Genomic DNA, 24,529 nt, shown 5'->3' on the forward strand with positions numbered 1-24,529 from the left:
TAGTTCCCCGACCAGGGATTGAACCCCTACCTCCTGCATTGGAAGGCAAAATCTTAACCACTGCCAGGAAGTCCCTAGGCATAACATTTTTAATATCATGAAATTTTGGTATTTTGTGTTTCCTTCATCTATCCACTTACTATTTTAAACTACCAGTGGGTACCATTGAATGCCTATTTATTTGCCCAACCCTCTGCATTATGGTGAATACTAAGTATAAACTTTGGAACTTTTGCTTTTTCCATATCCGTTTTCTTTCTTTAAGACTGTAGATATTCCTCAGTATATAACTGAGCAATGCCAGATCCTATGCTGTCTTGTCAAAAAAGTTTCATTTTTCTTGGGATACCAATATTAGCATTAAATGTTGCATGGAAAAATCCTCTGGTAGTGGCCAGATATACTTGTGAAAAGTCTTTAATCCGAGTAAATAGAAGAAACTCGAAAATAAAAAATTATTTGGAAGGTAAACTGTTCAGCAATTAATCTTTTTATGTTTTCAGAATTCAGCTGTGGAAATGGTTTTGTCAAAACAACTTTCTCTTGATGTTCAAGAAAGCATGAAAACCACTGAAGATGAGCAGAAAGTCAATGAGCTGCAAAATCAACCTTTAGAATTAGATGTTATGTTAAGAAATGAACAATTAAAAGAGATAGAGGTATGGAAACAAGAAAAATACTGACAACATGATTGCATCATTTATCCAGTACAATACAATATATTTTAATTACCAAAAAATTGCTTCCACAGAATGAAAAGTCTTATTTAACCTTTGCCTGATGATCAGTTTGGTAACTGTATAATTATGTACTAATCAGTAAGTTGTATAAATCTTTCCATTTAAGAAGTGTAAGAGTTTAATGAACATTAGTCTTCTCTTTCACAGAGTTCCTAAAATCTTGCTTATTCAGTAAGAAAATTGGGAGATTCTTACTTGCCATCATTCCTTTTCTTAGTCCTATGTATTTTTCTGATTCTGACAAATTCCTTTTATTTTTCCTGATTATCAGCATTATGGGATACTCCTTCTTTGTTTTTACAGCTGTGTTTACATAGCTATGGAAAGGCATCTAAAAATCCAATACATGACCATGTTTTTTAAAATGACCCTTACAATTTTAGCTAAGTTTACGTAACAGTAAACATGTATTTTTTTTAAATGTATGTAAACATGTATTTTTTTTTAAATGACCCTTACAATTTTAGCTAAGTTTACGTAACAGTAAACATGTATCTAAAACAGGAAAGGGAGGGGGTGCATGTAAGTAATAAAAGAAGATAAATCTTCTTTAGACATTGTAGAATCTTTTAACATAATAGGGTGACCAATTTGCTATTAAACATTAGACCAATGGTGAGTGTTAGTCTACATTTTAACATGACTCTAGTAAAAAAAATCTTTTAAATGTCAGGACCTTAGTTTCTCTGTGTGCAAATGAAATATTTAAAACATCTTCTTGGGATAGAATGTGTTACTGAAAGGAAAGAGCAAAGGGAAAAAAAATAAATGAGTTAATTAATGAGTGAATGAGTGAGTGTATATTTATTGATTTCCTTGACTTGTTTTTAGGAATTATGTACCCAGTTGGAAGCAAAGAAAGCAGCCATTGAACCACTAGAACAAATTGAATACCTTAAGAAAGCAGAAACAAGTGCCTTGTTTCCCCACAGTGAAAGGTATTCAGTGCAGCACTTGGACAATCTGCTTCAGGCACTTATTACTTTGAAGAAAAAGAAAGAAAGCCAATACTGTCTCCTTAAAGATTTTCAGGAACACATCGTGGCAGTTGAATCCTCGATGAAAGCCTTGTTGAGAGAAAAGGAAAGTCTAAAAGTGTAAGTATAAGAATTTAGGATGTGCATTCTTTGTGTTCAACCATAGGCTCCACTGCCTTGGACAGGCCCAGGGTGTTAAGAGTTTATACTATTAAAGAATATTATGATTTTAATACTACAGTGTGGAAATTAATTTCATATGGAAACCATTGAAGAAAATTCTGTTGGTTTCATGCAAAAAATATTCATATTAATTTTACAATTAAATTATATTAATTTTACAAATTAATTTATTAAACTATTAACTCACACTATAAATATCTGCGAAATAAGTTTAAGTTCTATGGAATTTAGCATTTTTTTGCCAAGAGATTATTCTAAACTATGGGAGGGGGGCAGAAACATTATCAGTACAATTGTTTAATATTAACATGCTTGGTTTAAATAGTTTGGAACATAAGGAATATATATGTATTATAATGGTTTCTTTTTACATGTGTGTACTCCTTTTGGCGTTGAAAATGATGGCTGAAGATTGTAGATATAGTCATAACTTGTAAACATTTTCTCATTATTAAAAAGTTTTATTTTATACTTTTGCCTAAATGGGGTTCAATTTCAGTGACATCCTTTGAGGAAGCAATTTTATATTTAAAAGATTAGCCCGATGATTATACCTTCTTAGTCAATATCTTTATCATTTATTGTTGGTAAGATGATAACAAAGGGGTTGGATGTTGTAATTTCGCTTAGTCCTAGCCTAACTTTGTACAAGTACTTTACAGGTGACAGAGTACTTTTACATACATTCTTCCCTTCACTTTTCAGTCCCTTCCTGTGCTTCTGCATTTTTATGATACTCATTTTATAGACAAGCTTTCTACATTGTCACACATTAATTGAGAGCTACAGTAAGCAAGATTCTGATTTTTATTTTAAGGACAGAGTATTCTTACAGACAACCTAATCTTCTCTTCTGTGAATTCAAAGCAGAATTAATTTCTTTTAATGACAGCTAACCTCCTGTTGATGTATAGTATATATTAATCAGCTCAATTTTTCTTCTTTTGCTAGGGGACCACTGGACAGTGCAACCCATATGGACAAAATTAAAAGATTACTGGCGTCAATAGAAAAAGAGAAAGATTCTTTAAGCAAGTTGAAAATCGAATGGGAAAATTTATCAAACTGTCTGACTGACATGGATAAGAAGCTGTTGGAAAGCCAGATGAAGCAACTTGAACATGGTTGGGAGCAAATGGAACAACTGGTCCAGAAGAAGTATTCTCAGCAAGTGGTGGGACATGATGAGTTTACGCTTCTCATGAGTAAGATCCAAGACCTCGAAATTTCTCTGCAGCAGCAGCAGCAATGTCTGCAGTTAAGGCTGGACTCTCCAGAAGAAGAAGGGAATCAAAGCATGGTTGCCTTGGCCACTGAACTCCAGACTATCAAGCATAGATTTTCTGTGTTCAAGGGGCGAGCTGAACTTCAGATGAAGAGGATTTGGGGAGAAAAAGAAAAGAAAATTTTAGAAGATGCAATAAATAATTTGCAGATGCAATTGGAAGCATTGGAACCATTAAACATAGAGGTGGAAAATCAGATCAAGAAGTGTGAAACCAGGTACAAGATGAAAGAGGCTATCTTATGGGTCAAAAACCTGTTAGGTGAACTCGTCCCTACCATTTCCCTTCTCCCAGACAATATTCTTTCACAGATCAGAAAATGCAAGGTGGTGCACGATGGCATTCTAGATAAGCAGCAGGTTGTGGAGTCATTGGTTGAAGAGGTTAAAGGTAATATTCCTAACCTTACAGCATATGAGAGCAGTGATTTAAATAACCTCCTACAGGACTTACAGAATCAATACCAAATGCTAGTTTTAAAATCAACTCAAAGATCACAGCAATTAGAATTTAAATTGGAAGAAAGAAGCAAATTTGTTGGGATAATAGGGAAGGTTCAACTTTCACTTCAAGGAAATGAAACACTGATGATCCCCAAGATGCAAACAACCTCCACAGAAGCTGAACTAGAACATCAGTATGTCACTTTGACCATTTCTCTGAAGGAATTGCAGGAAATTGAGAGTGTAATAGCAACACATCTTCAGGAACAAACAAACATCTGTAAAGATCTAAGTGTATTTGAAAGATTATTTCTAGATGATCAATTGAAAAATCTTAAGACTAGAGCCAACAGAACACAAAGATTCATTCAAAATAAATGTAATGAAGTAGAACACAAGATAAATTTTTATAGAGAATTTCATGAAAAAACATCTGTGCTTCAGAAGGAGTTTGACCATATACAGCACAATGAACTGCTACTAAATGCAGAAATAAATCCAGATGTTAAAGAGGAGTTGTGTCATCTTAAAGACCAAATCACTGGTATTCGATCTAGTATCCTACAAGTATTGAAACTCAGAGAAGTGTTTGACTGTATAGGACTAAATTGGGATTGGTCCCAACTTGACCAAGTACAAACCCAAATACTTGAAAAAGAAAAGGAACTTGAAGAAAAAATTAAGCAGTTAGATACATTTGTGGCAGAATATGGCAAATATCAGGCATCACTCGGTAAACTGAGGGCTATGCATCTGCAAGTTAAGGAAAGGGCTGAAGCACTGCTAACAACGCCTAACACCCCACCAGAAAGCAGTCTGCTCCATGCTCAAATTTTGAGTCAGAGAATCAGGAAAGTCATGTGCTTGTATCATGAAATAATCAAGAAATTAAGTGAAAATAAGGACTTTGATGACTCTTTCAAAGAGAAAGAAATGCTACAAATAAAGCTGTATACAGAAGAAAATGATAAGTTACACAAGGTTCTCCAAAATATAGTCCTGGAATCCCAACCGAAAGAAATGGATGAAAAGAATTTTCAGGACAAACTAGGAAATTCCTTACATGTTTTAAATCAGATAAAATCTCAGTTACAACAGCCTTTACTTATAAATTTGCAAATTGAACATATTCAAAATGAAAAAGTTAATTGTGAAATGTTTCAAGAACAAGTTCAGGCAGAAATGGATAGCATTAAAGCTGTGACTGTTCTTGAGAAGCAAAGAGAAGAAAATTCTGAAGCTAGTGATGTGGAGACAAAATTACATGACATTGAAGACCTTCACATGCAGCTTAATGCAAGCATTGATTCGCGCACAGTAAGTTTTTTAATTAGGTGGTTAATGTATTTGTTGTAATTTCATGATTTTATGTTTTACTCTAGTTAATATCCACATTTCTCAAGAAGTTACACGTTCTATAGAAATATTCTGCACAGGAGAATAGCCATTTTAAAGAACTTCAAAGGTCCAGTTTATAATCCCAACTTATTCTACAATCTAAATACAGTTCCTTACAGTTTGGAAAAAGATGAGTTTGATACCTTTATTTCTTATTTATTTATTTATTTATTTGCCTTATGCGGGCCTCTCACTGTTGTGGCCTCTCCCGTTGTGGAGCACAGGCTCCGGACGCGCAGGCTCAGCGGCCATGGTTCACGGGCCCAGCCGCTCCACGGCATGTGGGATCTTCCCGGACCGGGGCACGAACCCGTGTCCCCTGCATCGGCAGGCAAACTCTCAACCACTGCGCCGCCAGGGAAGCCCTGATACCTTTATTTCTATATCCCTCGTAGCTTCTGTTGAGCTCAGAACCAAAAAGTTTGTGATTTTTGTTTGTTTGCTTTTCAGAAATAATAGAGTGTAGTGGAAGAAATATGGTATAAAGAACACAAGATAGGGCTTCCCTGGTGGCGCAGTGGTTGAGAGTCCGCCTGCCGATTCAGGGGACACGGGTTTGTGCCCCAGTCCGGGAAGATCCCACATGCCGCGGAGCGGCTGGGCCCGTGAGCCATGGCTGCTGAGCCTGCGCGTCTGGAGCCTGTGCTCCGCAACGGGAGAGGCCACAGCAGTGAGAGGCCCGCGTACTGCCAAAAAAAAAAAAAAAAAAAAAAAAAAAAAAAAAAAAAAAAAACCACAAGATAATAACTCCACATTTATTTAGAACTTACAGTGTCTAGGAAGTGTGCTGAACACTTTATCTTTAATCCTCATAGCAACTCTGTGAGATGGGTGCTATTATTAGCCCCGTTTTAAAATAAGGAATTTGAAGCTCAGAAACATCAACAGTTTTCTCAAGGTCTTGAAATAGTAACAGAACCAGGATTCATGTTGAGATCTGTGTTATTTTAGAGCAGAGGTCATCAAATTAAGGCCCATGGGCCAAATTTGCCCACGGCACCTGATTTTGTTCATAAAGTTATATTGGAGCACAGCTATGCCCATTCCTTACTGGCTTGTGTATGGCTGCTTTCCTGCTACAACAGCAGGGCTGAGTAGTTGTGATGGTCCGTATGGCCTGCAAAACCTAAAATATTCGTTCTGACCATTTACAGGAAAAGTTTGCTGATCTCTGTTGCAGAGCGACTACAACAAACTCCCTCCTTTCCTGTAATAATAGGGTAGATATCTTAGGCATCATTTAAACACACTGTTCTTAATATAATGCCCTTCACTGTGTTTTCAGAATTGTCACACTGAATTTCTAGAATGGGGACGTTAACTCCCTTCTTTAATTCAAAGAATTGTTAGATAATGTATATGAACTATTTTGCTAAGGTATAAATGCTATAGAAATATAAAGTCGTATGAACCCTAATACATTCTTTAAATTGGTACTTAACAAATTCTCTGCTTGATTTTAATACAGTTTCCAGAAATAATGTACATAAATCCCCAAAATGATATGTTTAGAGCTGGACTGGAAGGGACCTCTAAAGTTATTTATTTCAACTATTTGTTATTTCAGTGAGAAGACTTGAGGTCTGGAGACATTAAGTGATGTGCTCAAAACTAAAGTTAGTGGTAGAGCCATTAATTTAAAAATACAAGAGGTTTGGTGGGGGGGGTCTTTTCAGTTTTTTTCCCACAGATATTGCTTAAGGTTATATACATTAAATATATTCAATTGTTTTATGTAATTCATAGTCTAATACAAGAGTTCTAGAGCAGGAACATATATCATTAGACATGATTCATGAGATGTATTTTTAAATTTAGATTAGATTTCTTAGCAAATCTGGAAACCATTTCCTTTATGCAAAGAAAAACATTCATTTTTAACCATTAGTGTAATATTATTAAACTATAAGTGTGAGATGCTCACTCTTTATGACACAGAGACATATTATGAATGTATCACAAAAATTCAAGAATGACAAAAGTGTGACAGTTTTCATCACGACATTTAATCTTCCATTCACCAGAATGTCTTGAATGATGCTTATGGAAATACGGCACGCTATAATGAAGCAGTCTCCAGGGCCATGGGGCTCATCACTGCCCTTGAAGCCATCATTGCATCCCATAGAGTAGACCTTGATAATCCAGAAGAATCAATAGAGATGCCTCGCTGCAAGCAAGAGGAACTGAAGTCCACAATAGCAGACATCCAGGACCTCACTGAGAATTTGGGGACTATATCCAGCCCAGAAGCTAAACGACAACTTGAGTGTACTTTACAGGAATTAGTTTCTAGGAACTCAGCCATGAGGGAGGCAGCCAAAGTAAAGGAAGCTGAAGTAGAAAGGTAGGTACTTCTTTCTAAAGGTAATGCTTTAAGAACAAAATATAGATTTGTTTATAATGAACATGTACACATTAGAAATAATTTGGAAAATATGGAAAAGTAAGAAAAAATCACTAAGGAAAACCATGGCAAATATTCTACTGCATTTATTTCATTTTTTCTTAATTAATATTGAGTACTTAAAACAGAATGTTTATAGAAGTCTGAGTATGGTATAAAGAATGATGATAGGGCTTCCCTGGTGGCGCAGTGGTTGAGAGTCTGCCTGCCGATGCAGGGGACATGGGTTCGTGCCCCGGTCCGGGAAGATCCCACATGCCGCGGAACGGCTGGGCCCGTGAGCCATGGCAGCTGAGCCTGTGCGTCCGGAGCCTGTGCTCCGCAACGGGAGAGTTCACAACAGTGAGAGGCCCGCGTACCGCAAAAAAAAAAAAAAAAAAAAAAAGAATGATGATAAAACAAATACCTCCGTACCCAAAGGTTCAAAGATAAACATCATGATTTTTGAATTCTCTTGGGTACTCCTTCCTTCTCCTCTCAGAAGTAACCGTTATCCCGTTTTTCATTTACCATGCCCTTGCTTTTAAAGATATTTTTACTACGTGTTTGTGTCCTGTTTTCATGTATATGTATTCTTCTGTGACTTCATTTTTTCAAACTTACCATTATGATCCTGAAGTTTATTCATGTTTTTGTCTGTAGTAAAATATTCACTCACCCAGCTGTTGGTAAACATTTGGGTTGTTTCTAGTTTTTGCATTCACAAACAGTGCTTCTAGGAACATTTGCAAATGCAAGAGCTTCCTCTGGGTGTATAACTAGGATTGTGATTGCTGGGTCAAAACGTATGCACATCTTAAATTTTTAATTCCAAATGATTTTACCCATTTCTACTCAAACCAGCAACATATTAATGTTCCAGTTGTCCCATATCCTCACCAACACTTAATGTTGTGAGATTTAATTTTTGCCAGTCTGATGGTTAAGTGATACTTCTTTGTGGTTTTAATTTGCATCTTTATTACTGTTAATGAATTTGAACTTCTTTTGTGAATATTTCTTCATCTTTCACATTTCATCTTCTGAAAAATGCCTGTTCAAGACAATTTTTATTGGGTTGTCTAGCTTTTTCTTATTGATTTGTAGGGATTTATTCTACACTTTGGAGGCTGGTCTTTGTGTTATATGTGTTACAAATTATCTTTACCGAGGGGATGTCCTAATAAACATCCATCCTGGGTGTGCTCCGGGCTTTATCCTCTGTCCCCAGCATTCCAGGTGAAGGTCAACAAAATTGAAACTCGACAAATGTCCTCAAAGTGAAAAACTGGCCTTGGAGCTTAGCTTATTTCTCTGTATTTCCACTTTTACATAGTTTGGGGCCTCTGAATATTCCTTAATTCCTTGCCAGTTTATTATTGTGTTTTAAGAATTTTAAAAAATATATCTTTGATACCGAATTTTTTATTGTTTTCAGTGGGGGATTTAGGTTGTATCTATTTTGTATACATAATTTTATTCATAGTGATTTTTTTAATATAACACAAAATTGAACTATATAAAAATAGGCTGCTTTTGCTTTACTTTATAAAATGAACTCTTTTCCTTATTGTAACAAAACTTCATATAAAAGCAATTGTAATTATTATATAATATTTTATAAAACGGATTGTTGTAACTTACTTAACCATATCTTTTGTTAGCATAAAGTGTGTTCTGATTTTTGCCATTTTAATTAACAGTCTAATAAGTAAAAAGATTTTACTGTGTAAAAGGTTTTATAAGGTATAGGATAAATTTCTTACGTTAGGATTGATTCCTTAAGATTAATTGCAGAGTTGGATCAAAAGATATGAGCATTTTTAAGACTAAGTGGTTTTCTACAAGAACTGTACCAATTTACACCTTATTAGCAGTGTTCAAGAATCCAGTTTTCCAGTTTAGGTGTTTTAGGAACAGTTTTATCTGCCTGTTAAAGTTTGCATTAAAAGTCTCATGCAGGTCCTGTGAGGAGCAGGTAGTCAATAAATATTTGTTGAAATACACTGAGTAGCAAAAAGAGAATTACATTCTATTTTTTACTAAGTGTTCAGAATGCATTCTTGGAAGTTCAGAATTTATTGTACTAAATAAAATTTAACATCGCTTTTTTTTTTTCTAACTGTGTCTCACTAGGTGTCTTGAAGATTACAAAGGCTATAGAAAAATAAAAGAGAAAATTTGCACTAACCTCAGCCAGATGGAGACAGTTCTTGGGCAGTCCATGTCCCCATTGCCAATGTCATACAAAGAAGCTTTAGAGCGCTTGGAACAGAGCAAGGTAATAGAACTTGCAAATCTCAGTAAGACTGTGTACAAAAAATTGGCAGAAAGAGCAGGTGGTGGCATCAGGGGATGTGGCTCTGTTATGACCCACAGAAATCTTCAACCTGAGTTGTACACTCAACAAAATTCCTAAACCAAAAGCCATGGGGAAAATGAGGCATTGGTTCTGAGAAATTTAATCATTTGGGTTCACAGGACAGTCTTCTCCCCAGTAGCATCCTGTCCTTATTAATCATTCTTTCTAAAGCGTTACCTTGCATGTTGTTTTGTTGGACATCGCTGGATCAATGACAGAGCATTTAATGCAACTTTCAGAAATGCTAAATTCTGGTTACTTCTTATACTCTATTACTGAGCAGTTTTAGTTTTTGCATATATTCATCTGTCACAGTGTATGGTATTATGTTATTAGCATTTGGATGAGGACATTCTAAATCTTCTGTGCTTATCATCTACCACAAAACAAACAAACACAAAACCAAAAAATATAAATAATGTGTTGGTGGTTGATTATAGTAAGCATTGTACAAATTAGCTATCTAGTAAAATACGAGACTTACATTAAAATAGGAAAATGAACTTCTAGGATATTTACCTTGGAAAACACATTTTTACTTAGAAAAATTGGTTTATATGTCATTATTTGTCCCCACAGTTCCAAATTCATGTGCAATATAATAATACATAGATGCTTCTCATCTGTCTCAAATTGACTTCCAAAAGGACTAAAAAATGGATTATATAATACTTATGGATGATTTTTAAAACATTAATTGTTCAAGATTAAAATAGTTACAAGTTTCAGAATAGTTCTGACTTCAGAAAACTTCTATCCCTCCTATTCCTTTTCTTTTCTTTCTTAAGGCCTTGGTGTCAAATCTTACGTCAGCCAAAGAAGAGCTCATGAAAGTACGACAGGTCCTCAGACACCTGAGACCCATGTGCACAGATAGTGACAGCCTCTGTTTACTCAGAAGCACATCTGCTCTATGGGAGAGATGGCTGAGTTTGATGGAAGCTGTTAAAGAATGGGAGTTGTGGTGTGAAGAACTGAAGCAGGAGTGGAAATTTATCCATGAAGAAGTAAGTGCTTTATTTGCAACAGTCAAACCATACAGTTTACTAACACATGTCATTTAAATTGTTTTATTATTTTCATTTTTTTAAAATATAAAACAAGTCCTCAACCTGTACCATTTGTTTACATCACATGTATGGAACATGTAAATGTTTATAGAGATCAGGTCCTAGCAAAATAATCTCCAAGGAATTATTCAAGAATGATTCAGATTCTTTCATGACAGTGGCATTTTTTTGGTGTCAAATAATTCTTAGAAATAAGTGGCTACTTGCTCATAGGAGCTTTAAAATCTTTATCATGCAGATAAGCTAAGCCCTCTTAAAAATGTCTCTCCACCACACTAGGTTAGAATAAGGTAATATTCATAATAACCAATTAATTTTGAAATTAAGTACAGTGGTTAACTGTGGAAATTAACTACTATTGTTAATAAGTATTGACCTAAAAATATGTATGATGTTCTTTCTGAAGACTGTCTCAAAGAAAACCTCCATAATATGTATCGATCACAGATGTTAATTTAACCATGGTTGAGGCCTTAGGCATCCCATACATTTAGAAAGAAAATTTAAAATAGTATAAAAATATCTTAGGGTATTCTTTAATCTTTCCAAAAGACCAGGTGTAAATGAGGTACAAATCAGAACATTAAATGAAAACCCTTCTCTCTTATTCCTGTTAAAATTTCTGCTGAATTTACTTAAGACAAATATAATCAATACTTGATCAGCAGTAGGTCACATTGCCTTAGGATTTAAACGTTTAACACTCTCATATTTTCCTGCTTAAAACTTGTTATTCTTGAAAATGAATATCATTTTGATGGTGCTGTTGGGGTTTGGTTAGTAAATAGTCTCTTGAATGTTAAAACTCCAAGGAACTTTGTAAATTGTCCTTTTAGCAAGGCCGCTAGCCTCCAGCTCTTTCCCATCCACAATGGCACGGTTTACTGAGGTCCTTCTGTGCAGTGTGTTCCTGTGTGCTGTGCTAAGAAGGCAGTTCAGGGAATTCCCTGGTGGTCCAGTGGTTAAGACTTCACACTCCCACTGCAGGGGACACGGGTTCCATCCCTGGTCAGGGAACTAAGCCGTGAGGCACGGCCAAAAAAAAGAAGGCAGTTCACACATGATGCCACTGAATCTTGGCATGGCCCTCAGGAGTTACCTATTATCACCATTTTCTAAATGGAGAAGCTGAGGCACTGAGAGACTTAAGTTGGTACAAGCCTCCAAGCTAGTGATTAAACTGGGGCTATGGGCTGGGGCCACATCTATTTTGCTCACGCTGTAATTTTAGAATCTGAACAGGGCTTTGCACTTAGTGGGCACTTAGTATTTGTTGAGGAACAGCTCTTATTCACATCCAGGTTTAGGCTAATCCTAAGCTTATTGTTCTTTTTATTTTATTACATTATCTTTCTCTTGCCCTCTACCCACTGGCAATCATATTTTAGTAGTTATTTAATAGTAGCTATTTTTGTAGTTATCCATACAAGCATTGACAATATCTGCTAACAAAATGTGTTTTTCAAAGAATAACACCAACAAAATATGTTCTCACGTAATAAAAATAATAACAACAACTGCTAACACTTTATGGGCACTTAATTGAGCACGTGTCAGGCATAGTTCTAAGCACTTTACATGTATTTACATTTATCCTAGCAAGAATCCTATGAGGATGAGATTACCATTCTCATTTTATAGATGAAGAAAATGAGACACAGTGAGATTAACTTGCTTAACTTCATAAGTGATAGAAGATTCAAATGTACACTCTGTTTTTAACCACTAAACTGTCAACTTAAATGATTTTTACACATGCCAAATTGATGTAAGATTTTAAAATAGCTTTTATCCATTCAATAAAAATTATATCATCTAAATACCTGTACATGCAAGATTCTGTTGGCATGGTTGATGCCAACATGATTTTACATGTGACAAAATGAATTTCTGTTTTTAAAAACGTCTGTACTAATAAAACAATCCAGTATCTTTATGAAGAAAGGTTTTGTGTAAGTAGATTTTGAAAACTTAAATGCTTGTTTAAATTTACAAATTCAGGGCTTCCCTGGTGGCGCAGTGGTTGAGAGTCCGCCTGCCAATGCAGGGGACGTGGGTTTGTGCCCTGGTCCGGGAAGATCCCACATGCCGCAGAGCGGCTGGGCCTGTGAGCCATGGCCGCTGGGCCTGCGCGTCCTGAGCCTGTGCCCTGCAACGGGAGAGGCCACAACAGTGAGAGGCCCGCGTACCACAAAAAAAAAAAAAAAAATTTACAAATTCAAAAATTAATTTAAATTTTGATTTACCGTTTTTTTCCCCCTAAAATCTTACCTCCCTCTTTTCTTAAGCAGAATCTGCTTAGTTTAATTATTCATTTCTGGTTATTCAGGATCATCATTTTATGCCTCACTGATCACAATGTGCTAGAATAAAGGCATGTCTTCAAAGATATGGGAGGGGTAAGGCTGTCTTCTTCCCCTTGTACCAAAGATCCCAAAGTCTTTCCTGTTTTAGTTTCTGTTTTGGCTGCTTACAGGTTTTTCTGTCTCCTTCTGTGTTTACTCTTGGAACAACTGTGGTTCCTTCTCCCTTTCTAGACTCAACTTTATAACTGACTGTGAACCTAAAAGTTCTATAACCTGTCCAAGGAAAATCATCCAGGGGCTGAAGAGTGAATGCATAATCTTTGTGGCAACTATTTACTTATTTGGGGGCTGCCATCAGTCTTTTTGGTATAAAGTTTGCTGCGTTTTGACAAGTACATACAGTCACATGACCACCAATGAAATCAAGACTTAGAACATTTCCACCACCCAAGAAAGTTCCATATGCCCCTTTGTAGTCAGCCCCTTCCATTACCTCCAGCCTGTGGCAATTATTAATCTGTTTTGCCATCTTCAGAGTGTCATATAAACAGACTCGGATAGTTTGTGGCCTTTTGAGTTTGACCTTTATTCCTAAGCATAATGCATGTGAGATTCATTCATGCTGCTGCTTGTATCAGTAGTTCATTTCTTTTTATTCCTGAGTAATAGTCTGTCAGACTCATGCACAGCAGTTAGTTTATCCATTCACAATTTGAAGAATTGCCTGGCTTTTGGATAAAATTATTGTCCTAAAAAAAATTATTCTTCCCTCTTGTGTTCTCCTCCTAATGACTTACCAGCTTTACAGCAGAGAGCAGAACCTGAGACAGGGGCTTGTAAGCAGGTGGTTTATTTTGGAAAGTGATCCAAGGGAACAGGAATGGGAGATAGGAGAACTGACACAGGAAAGGTTAGAGCCTTTAGTCGCTTTACTGTTATTGGATCCTGGTTGCTGCAGTTGCCCATTTATGGTTATCGCTGGCCATGGAAGGACCCAGAGATGCTCCATTAAGTCCTGGATTACGGACATAGTTCGTTCAACCCCAGTGTGTATTGGAAACCCTAGGTGGACAATTACCTCTGTCAACATAGCAATTCCTTTCTTTGCATGCTTGTTCTTTGGTGGGGGAGTGAGGGGACTGCTAAATGACCCAGTGGAACCTGTATCCCATTCCCGGGTGGCAGTGTAGCTGCCTGCTTGAGACCTAGGACTTCAGTTCAACTGAATTTAGGTTTGAGGGGATGGAAAGCACAAATTCCATAACTGGGTCTCTTTTTTTTTTTTTTTTTTTTTTTTTTTTTTTTTTTTGTGGTATGCGGGCCTCTCACTGTTGTGGCCTCTCCCGTTGCGGAGCACAGGCTCCGGATGCGCAGGCTCAGCAGCCATGGCTCACGGGCCCAGCCGCTCCGCGGCATATGGGATCCTCCCAGACCGGGGCACGAACCCGTATCCCCTGCATCGGCAGGCGGACTCTCAACCACTGCGCCACCAGGGAGGCCCCATAACTGGGTCTCTTGGAGAGGGGCCAATCTACACATGTAGATTGGGTACACATGTACCCATGGATTCTAGTGATTGGGGACCCAGCTGGAACCTATGGCCCAAGTGACAGGGCAGCTTATGCCATAGCTTGGTCCTGCAGCACTGCCTCCTCAGCACTGGCGGCATTCTGATGAATGGATCTGAGCAATAGTCACCAGTATAGCATACGTGGCTGCCAAAATCCCAAAAGGCCCATCCAGTGCTGCACCTCTTTCTTGGCAACAGAGGTGCAAGACTGAACAACTTGATCTTTACCTTATAGAAGTCCCCTGGCATGCCCCAGACTACTGGCCCCCTGGGAACTTAATTGATGCTGGGGTTCCTGAATTCTCATAGGCTTTATATCTCACTCTTTGGCATGTCTTACTGGGCATCCAGGTCCTCATTTAACATTTCAGTTAGCATGATATCATAAATGTAGTTGACCTCTGTCATATTCAGTAATGTCAAGATTGCAGGATGCCTGACTCTGTCTGAACGTAGAGCAGGAATGTTGGCAGTGCTGGGAGAGAATGTGGTAAATGTACAGTGCTGCTGAGGAGAGGGCCAGAGGATTTGAAGAGGGAATAAGAGGGACCTGATTTTCTGTCTTTGTTCTGAGTTTCAGGGCTAGTAGAACTCCACTTTCTAGATATTTGATTTATTATTGATAGGTTATGTATTTCTGAGTTCTGCATTTAGCTGTGGTTGAGAAAGACATGAGCAGTCCAGTAATTTGGGCTGCTTTCCCATTGGTGTAGGTGAGTGACAGCGTATTGAGTGCTTACTTTTTTGAGCATTGGATGTGAAAGAAAAGAGGCCTGTAGAAGAAATGCCCAACCTCTTCTACTTCATGGATGCAGTTTGGTGGAGCTCATTCTAATTAAGGGGTATCTCAGTCAGGAGAAATAATTGCTTTAATAAAGCAACTGAAATTGGAAGGAGAAAGAAATTATGAAAATATTCAGTAGCATTTCCTTCAGCTCATAACAGCAATACTTCTTTTTTTTTTTTTTGCGGTACGCGGGCCTCTCACTGCTGTGGCGTATGGCTCACGGGCCTAGCCGCTCCGCAGCATGTGGGATCTTCCTGGACCGGGGCACGAACCCGTGTCCCCTAGCATTGGCAGGCGGATTCTCAACCACTGCGCCACCAGGGAAGCCCAGCAATACTTCTTTTTAATCACACATATACATGATCAATAGCTGGGAACTATGGGATTGGGATAGTGGAGAGATAATACTCCCAGCTGGACGAATACAAATATTACCTTGAACTGGGATGTGGCTTTGGGAATCCTTTGAAGAGCCAGTATGTAAAAATTACGATTGCTGAGTCCTGAAGTGGTAAGAGTATATTTTACTTATTTTAGCTCCCCCCCCTTTTTTTGCTTATTGAATTAGATTGAACGAGAAGCAATTATTTTAGATAATCTTCAAGAAGAACTCCCTGAAATTTCCAAAACAAAAGAGGCAGCCACCACCGAGGAATTCTCGGAGCTGCTGGATTGTTTATGCCAATATGAAGAGAATGTGGAGAGGCAGCAGCTGTTACTGGCCCTACTTCTGCAGCGCATAAAAAATATCCAGAACACTCCTGAAGGCTTAAGGGCTGTGGGAACTGTTTCTGCATCTCAAGAGATTATGTCTATGCAAGAACGTTGCAACAAGTAAGATTTATGAAAAACTATTAAGGAAATATGCTTGACAACTCAGGGAAAATTGAGAAAATATTTAATTTCTAGAATATAAAAATATTATAGAACAATGACAAATGATATGACAGAATCAAGTTGCATCAACACTGATAGGTATAAAAATGATGGAAATTAATTTTTTATTGGAGTATAGTTGCTTTACAGTGTTGTGTTAGTTTCTACTGTACAGCAAAGTGAATCAGCTATACATATACATATATCCCCTCTTTTTTGATTTCCTTCCCATTTAGGTCACCGCAGAGCATTAAGTAGAGTTCCCTGTGCTATACCGTAGGTTCTCAGTAGTTATCTATTTTGGAAAAGATTAATATTAACGATAATTAAAACAAGCACACATTTTCCATCCTGGTGTTTCAAATTTTTTTTAATGTTTGCTGTTTTTCTAACTTAGTAATACATATTCATTATAGGAAGTTTAGAGAATGTGGATAATTATAAAGATTAATATAAAAACCACATTTAATTTTACCACTCATCAACAGTCACTACCAATCACTCACCTTTCTTATTATGGCTGTACTTTTAAAAAAATTGTGATCATAATACTATACTGTTTTATATTCTGCTGAACCACTTATAAGCAGATTATATTTATTTTCCTATGCTATTAAATGTTCTTTAAAATGTAACTGTATAATATTTCACCATGTGGATATGCTATAATGTACTTAACCAAGTCCCTAATATAGAACCTTTAAACTATATGTAATTTATTTTACTTTTATAAAGCACTGGAGTGAATATTCTTATGCTAGAATCTCATTGTGCATCTGTGATTACTTCATTGAGAAAGATGCCAAGAAGTATGATCATCAGGTCAAAGGATATATCACTAATATCTTTATAGCTAGAAATACTTACCAGATAGCTCTCAGGAAAGATTTTGCCCACTTAAACTCCTCCAATAATATAATGGCTGCATCCACAGTAAATGGGGTCAGCTTGGATAGAAAGGCTAATTCCATCATCTATGACTCCAAGGGCCCATGCATGACTTCATTCACACCTCTGAGTCACGTTCAATTGAACTCAAGGATTACAAGGAAAAAAAATATGGCAATTGGAATGTAAAGTGTGAAAAGAAGATATTTTGGGATGAAAGTTTTAGAGAGTTTTTTTTTCTCTTTTTTTAAATTAATTTTTATTGGGGTATAGTTGCTTTACAATGTTGTGTTAGTTTCTGCTGTACAGCAAAGTGAATCAGTTATACGTATACATATATCCCCTCTTTTTTGATGGAGTGATAGAATTTGATGTATGTTTGTATATATAGTATATAAACCATTGAAAACTGGTACTTTTCTCTCAGGAAAAAAAACCTTTTGTGAGCTATGCAGACATTATATTAATTGTTGAAATAAAACTATTACACAGAAAAGTGGGATAGAGGAACAATTTTATTCTGATGCTATATTTTAGACTTTTCCAGAAGGCTCAAAAAAATAAGGAATTGATGCAGAATGAAATCCAAGAAAGACACGCCTTTACAAAAGAAATAATTACTTTGAAGAATTCATTTCAGCAGACTACAACCTTTTTCCAAAATATGGAATTACAAGACCACCCAGAAAAGGCAGAACAGCTTGAGGTAAGTGAGGAATGAACTAGTGAATGTGGCTGATACAGGTCTGAAATCTTGAGTCCAAAGTTCTTGGAGCAGAGGTAACCCTGTGGCTAGTGTAGAGGGAATCTAGAAGAAGAAGAAAATGTGGGCAAAGGCCCTGTGGCATGGTGTGGGCAGAGCCACAGGAGATCAATATGGCTGGAGTACAGAGAGCAGAGTTGGGACTAGGTCAGGAGGTAGGCCAGCAGCCCTTTTCCAACCACATTTCAAGTGTGTTTGGTGTACAGGGGTCTCAGACCACTCTTGAGTAGTATGTAGGACTGCTCACTTTATAGGATATAATATCTAGTCTCTGAGAGGGATAGAACTGTTTTTACTCACAGCACTTGCCACCAAATGTGTGAGCCTTTTTTCCCCCCACACCAACCTATTCCCCAACTCTCCAGACACCAACTGGGACACCAATTCAATTCTGCCACTAACTATAAAGAGTTAGTATTGACCCCCAGGTTAAGGGCTCAGTCCCACAAGTCTGCCCCTGCTTCAGATGCCACCCGTACTTCTTTTTTTTTTTTTTTAACATTTTGAGAAATGCTTTATTCAAAAAAATCATGTAAATATTGTCTTCCATAACTTTAAAAAGATGTTCAAACAGAAAAGAGTTAACTTGAAAAAGCTATTGCATAGAAAATGACACAATACAAATAACAGATTTTACTTTGATATGTAAATATAAACTAGAATAATCTTGATTACAGAGAGACAAAATCATATGCCTCCATAGAAGAAAATTCTTTGGTTAAAAATAGCCAAACTGCTTTTCCCTCATACTTTCCTTAAGACATGAAATCTATTTTTTTAAGTATTTGGATTCCAAGTAAAGAACTTCACTTTTTTCTTTTTAAATAGAAACACCACCCGTACTTCTGACCGACAGGCTATAAAACAGCAGCTCCCACGACCCCATCCTCAGGTTTATAAATTTGCTAGAATGGCTCAGAAAACTAGGAAGGCACTTTACTTACTATTACTGGTTTATTATAAAGGATACAACTCAGAAACAGCCAAGTGGAAGACATGTATGGGGGAAGGATGTGGAGCTTCCATGCTCTCTCTGGGTGCGCCACTCTCCCAGCACCTTGACGTGTCCATCAATCCAGAGCTCTCCAAACCTTGTTTAAAGGTTTTTATGGAGGTTCCATTAATAGGTATGATTGATTAAGTCATTGACAGTTGGTGATTAACTCAACCTCCAGCCCTTCTCCCCTCTGGAGGTCTGGAAGTGCGGTTGAAAGTTCTAGCCCTCTCTAATCACACAGTTGGTTCCTCTGGTACCAGCCCCATCCTGAAGCTGTCACCCCCCAGCCCCACCACCAAGAATCTTCTCATTACCATAAACTCAGGTATGGTTGGAAAAGACTTGTTGTAAATAACAAAAGACACTCCTTTCACCCCTATGCAGGAAATTCCAAGGGTTTTAGAAGCTGTGCCAGGAACCGGGATGAAGGCTAAATGTATTTATTGTATCACACTATCTGTGCATAGGCTAAGGGTCATTTTCCGAACAATCTCTTCTCATTCCACTAGGTGGTAACAGGCAAAAAATGACATTTGGCAGTTTGTTCAAAAGTTGCATGCTGTTATTCACCAGAGCTTTTGGTATCAATGTTGCAAAAGGGAACTTACTCTCCCTCACAGAGGCAGCCTTCATGGGGAAGCCATCTATGTGTAGCTCTGAATGAAGACCTGTACTCCGGGCTAGGTCTAGATAAACGAGGAGCACTCTGTACCTCAAACCCTACCTTTCTCTGAATGGCACTATTCTTTAACTTTTCCTCTAGACTTGTTCTCTGCTGAGGGCTAAGAAAAGGAAAGCAGTGACACATCACGGAGTCATTCAAAATTGTAATCATTCTTCAGTGTGGTGACTCAATCCATTAACACAGATAATGCTACTGAACAGCTACTGTAAAAACAAAAGAAAACCCAAAAAGCCACAGTAAAGTCAAGAAGTATTTTTCCACTTGATCTTTGGGAAACTTTCCCAAACAAATGAGTTTCTCCTTTATAATTAGTGCAGGAGTACGTAGATCAGATTCTGTTTCTAGGCCACGACCAATAGACTATTTGTTCAGGTTTCTTTTATCTCCTAAAAACCCACATTCTTTGCAAGGAACTGGAACCCTCCCTTTTGAAAGAAGTTGAGCTGTGCTGGGCTGTCTAATTACATGAAAGCAGACACTTCTGCTTCAAGCACAGGGCTTTTAGTGGCCTTGAATCATTGTGATGATAATGTAGGAAGAAGCAGAAATGGCAACAAGTTAATAATAAAATAAAACTTCTTTGAAACTTTTTGCTGCTTGCAGCTTTTTAGATCGAGACTGCTACTGAGATATAACTAAATCCTAGAGGTACTTTAGAAGCAGGAGATGTTGTAATGTCTTTTCAGGACAATGGTTTGACACTATGGAGAGATATCAAGTTTAATTCTTACAAATTAGAAAGCATCATCTGACCAAACTGAGTATCTCTCATGCTTAATCAGCTTGTATCAATAGTGAGGTTTTGTCATGCAAAGTTTGCTCATTTAAATCATAAAGATGTGCTGGAAAGCTGCTTTCATTTTTAGAGTTAAACTTTTTCTCTGTCCTGTGAGCATTTGAAACTCTCTTGATTTTTTAGGAGCTTCAAAGCATTCTTAAGAAAGGGAAGCTAACTTTTGAGAATATTATGGAAAAACTGCGAATCAAGTATTCTGAAATGTACACCATAGTCCCTGCAGAGATTGAATCCCAGGTGGAAGAATGCAGAAAAGCTTTAGAAGACGTAGATGAGAAGGTAATAATAATGTTTGTATTCGTGTTATTATTTATGGAGGTGAATGAATATAAAGAAGAACATATCATTTAAGATCACATTTTCATTTGCCTTGATTTCAGCTATGTCTGTTTTTATACAGTTTAGTTGAGTGATAATTTTGTGTATTGATACTGAGACGGAGTTGCTCTAAGTAAGTGACACAGGTAACAGAATTAGTCTATTAATTTTTAGCTGTCAAGATGCTTAGTTTTTCTTCTCTTGCATTTAAAAATAGAGTTACATATTGGCTTTTACCTGGCTTTTTTTTTCTCCGGAAAATCACTTTAAAATTTTGGTCATGAATAATACTTTGCTTTTAACATTTTGAAATTGCAACCAAGAACAATAAGAACACACATTTCATAACTTACTAGGAATAGCACTTAACACACAGTGTCTTTCTAATGATGATGGTAACATAATTCTCACAAAGCATACCCAGGCAAATCTTTATACCTGAAAGTCCAGGTTGGAAGAAAGAACGGGAAATGGTTCATAGTACTTGGAGACATAGGAGTTTAGCAAGACAATTTTATTGCGTTATTTAAAGGCTGCCCAAATCCAACAACAAAGAACAAAATTCTGTTTGGTCCAGAAGAATACAGAAGGATTTTTGTATTGCTTTTTGAAGCCTAAAATACCTATAATTTAGTAAATAAAACAGATATTAATTGCACACAAAAAATCAGGTTCAAACTTGTGACAGATTTCTTTGGAAAATCTAACCCATGTAAAAAACATGTAAACTCCTAATATATATTATAACAAATCTTGTTCATTTGACATACAAGATAATCTATTATGAGGAACTTCCTCAAGAATCATGCACTATTGATTTTATTTTAAGAGAATAATAAATGTTTTGAGAGAAACTCAATTGGTTCTCCTGACTACTTCATGTGAAAATCCCTAACAAAGTGAGTTAATAATCAAAATCTACCTTTTAAATTTAGGGTTGAAAATTTCAACAGTAACTTTGATATCTGTGTATATTTGTAACCAATAAAAACTTATTTTAATTGCATGATGTGACTGTAGGATCCAGGCAACAGACACAATACCATTCTGTGCAATTCAGTATGTTGGCTTCATACTTTACCTAAATCATGATCTCTCCTAATATACAAAAATGATAGGCATTTCTGCCAGAAGAGTAACTGCCCAAAATATCAGAAAGCTTCATTTTGTGGTAATTTGTTATGTAGCAATAAAAAGCTAATACAGTAATTAAAAAAAAAAAAACTAATACAGGATTAGTTTTTTTCTAAAAAATCTTGACTGTGGTATGGCCTGTGGAATAAAAACATTATATAAAAGTATCAACAACCTGATGCTGTGAAAAGAGCCTGGGGGCCTTGGCGTCTGGTGGCTCGGGCTTTTTGGGGTGAGTTCACCCACTACCTTGATGTATGACTTTAAGCAAGTCATACATGATGTATGACTTTAGCCTGTGTTTCAATTTCTGTATCTGTAAAGTATCTGCATTGGAAGGTTTAGTCTCAATGGTTGTACGGATATAGTGGTTTTAAAAAAATTAAAAGGATAATACAAAAGCATTAAGTATTTTTTGGTTATTCAGTGGCTGCTTGGAGAAAACCTTATCAACATAGCTTAAAACAATAAGAACATGGGGCTTCCCTGGTGGTGCAGTGGTTGAGAGTCCGCCTGCCGGTGCAGGGGGACACGGGTTTGTGCCCTGGTCCGGGAGGATCCCACATGCCGCGGAGCGGCTGGGCCCGTGAGCCGTGGCCGCTGAGCCTGCGCGTCCGGAGCCTGTGCTCCGCAACGGGAGAGGCCACAGCACTGAGAGGCCCGCGTACCGAAAATATATATATATAAGAACATGAACTAATCAGGCATTTGAAAAATGATACATTCAACATTCCTTTATTGTCTTTCCTAGCACAAGTTATTTTCTTCGGAAAATCATTCTGATAAAAAAAATTACACTGTTTAGCAGCTAGATTTCTAATTGCTGGGAAAACATACACTAGAAACATTCACACAGAGAAAAACTAAGATTTTCTGCTGCAAGAAATAGCCAGTTTTAGAAGGTTATTTCACCCAAATGAATATTAAGATGGGAATTACATCTTTTACGTCAAATTGAGAATGTTTATTTTTATTGAAAACAAATCTGTGCAGAGGATTCTCTCATAAAACATAGAAACTGGGTAATAAATAATTTTTCTCCCAGGAATTCTTTAATATCATTTGCTCCCTTGGGGTGTGTTTCAGACAGTCCCCTCAGTAGTTTTGCCCGACACATCACATATCTGTAGTACATACTGTGGATTACATTGAACAGATTTCTGTTGGTCAGTTTTCTTTTCTTTTTTTTTTTCCGGTTGGATTTGAACGGTCAGGTCAGCATAGCTGCCTTTTCCTGGTCTACTAATCTACCCTCTCATTAACGCATTAGTCAGTATGGTTTGGAATGTTCCCCCTAGCCCTTAAAAGATTTGTACAAGTAAAATCTCAAAACACTGTGACTACCCCTTTTATCATTTGAACCTCTGAATAGAGTGCGGCAAACATCTCCATTGTGTCTTTCTCCCTTTGAAACAGATCAGCAACGAAGTCTTGAAAAGCTCACCATCATATTCAATGAGTAGAAAAATAGACGAAATTAACAACGGGCTTCGGAATGTGGAAAAGATGTTGCAGCAGAAAAGCAAAAATATTGAGAAAGCTCAAGAAATTCAAAAGGTAACATCCTCCCTTAACTTCCTTCAGCATTTAGTATGTTCCCTGTCATCAGTCATCACAGGGATCCTAACCCTGATTCAGTGAGGGGCGCTCCTCACTGAGTGTGTCACCTGCAGAGGCTTGGTGGAGAAACTTACATTTAAGAATTGTTCTCAGTTTTTCCATGGTGGGAATATGCCCAAACTCCTGAGAGCCTATGATTGGGAACCAGCCTTTTCACTAGGGAAGGAAAGTAAGGATCTTGTCTTGGGAAGACTGATATATAAAAACATTTCAGTAAGATATGAATGGTATTAACAGCTTTTCTTTAGACTGCCAGGGGGAAACAGAGGAAAGTAGAAATTCTAAATTTATTTCACTTGTAAAATGTCTTAGGTAGAACTGTACATAAACATAATATTCTACCTCTTAACTTCCAAGTAAACTCCTGCATGTGGAAAACATTCTTATTCTACTTTATATTTTAAGGAAATATTCTAATATGAATGGAGACTTTTAAAAATAGGGCTAAGAGAATAGATCTTAAAAGTTCTCATTACAGGGAAAAAAATTTTGTAACTATATAGGGTGAAGGATTTTTAACTAGACTTATTGTGGTGATCATTTTATGGTAGAACCAAATATTGAACAATTGTGGGACTTCCCTGGTGGTGCAGTGGTTAAGAATCCGCCTGCCAATGCAGGGGCCATGGGTTCGAGCCCTGGTCTGGGAAGATCCCCTATGCCGCGGAGCAACTAAACCCATTAGCCACAACTACTGAGCCTGCGCTCTAGAGCCCGCGAGCTCAACTACTGAGCACACAGGCCACAACTACTGAAACCTGCGTGCCTGGAGCCCATGCTCTGCAACAGGGGAAGCCACCGCAATGAGAAGCCCATGCACCGCAAGGAATAGTGGCCCCCACTCACCGCAACTAGAGAGAGCCTGCACGTAGCAATGAAGACCCAACACAGCCAAAAATAAATAAATTAATTAATTTTTTTAAAAAAAGAACAATTGTGTTGTA

At 37.2% G+C, this 24,529-nt stretch overlaps 1 protein-coding gene across 1 annotated transcript in view; it reads left to right on the forward strand.

Moving 5' to 3' along the window:
- The window catches only part of SYNE2 (spectrin repeat containing nuclear envelope protein 2), a gene marked incomplete at its 3' end in the record, with an annotated part of 274,897 nt that overhangs the window by 121,658 nt on the left and 128,710 nt on the right, over positions 1 to 24,529 (forward strand). Inside the window, exons 45-54 of the mRNA XM_079701370.1 lie at positions 504 to 659; positions 1,572 to 1,837; positions 2,852 to 4,946; positions 7,052 to 7,374; positions 9,550 to 9,694; positions 10,564 to 10,782; positions 16,077 to 16,342; positions 17,810 to 17,978; positions 20,637 to 20,792; positions 23,382 to 23,522. Of these exons, the coding sequence (XP_079557496.1) occupies positions 504 to 659; positions 1,572 to 1,837; positions 2,852 to 4,946; positions 7,052 to 7,374; positions 9,550 to 9,694; positions 10,564 to 10,782; positions 16,077 to 16,342; positions 17,810 to 17,978; positions 20,637 to 20,792; positions 23,382 to 23,522 (3,936 nt within the window). The remainder of the gene's footprint in view (positions 1 to 503; positions 660 to 1,571; positions 1,838 to 2,851; positions 4,947 to 7,051; positions 7,375 to 9,549; positions 9,695 to 10,563; positions 10,783 to 16,076; positions 16,343 to 17,809; positions 17,979 to 20,636; positions 20,793 to 23,381; positions 23,523 to 24,529) is intronic.

This window comes from Hyperoodon ampullatus (genome assembly GCF_949752795.1).
Source record: "Hyperoodon ampullatus genome assembly, chromosome: 3".
NCBI classification, from domain to species: domain Eukaryota; kingdom Metazoa; phylum Chordata; class Mammalia; order Artiodactyla; family Ziphiidae; genus Hyperoodon; species Hyperoodon ampullatus.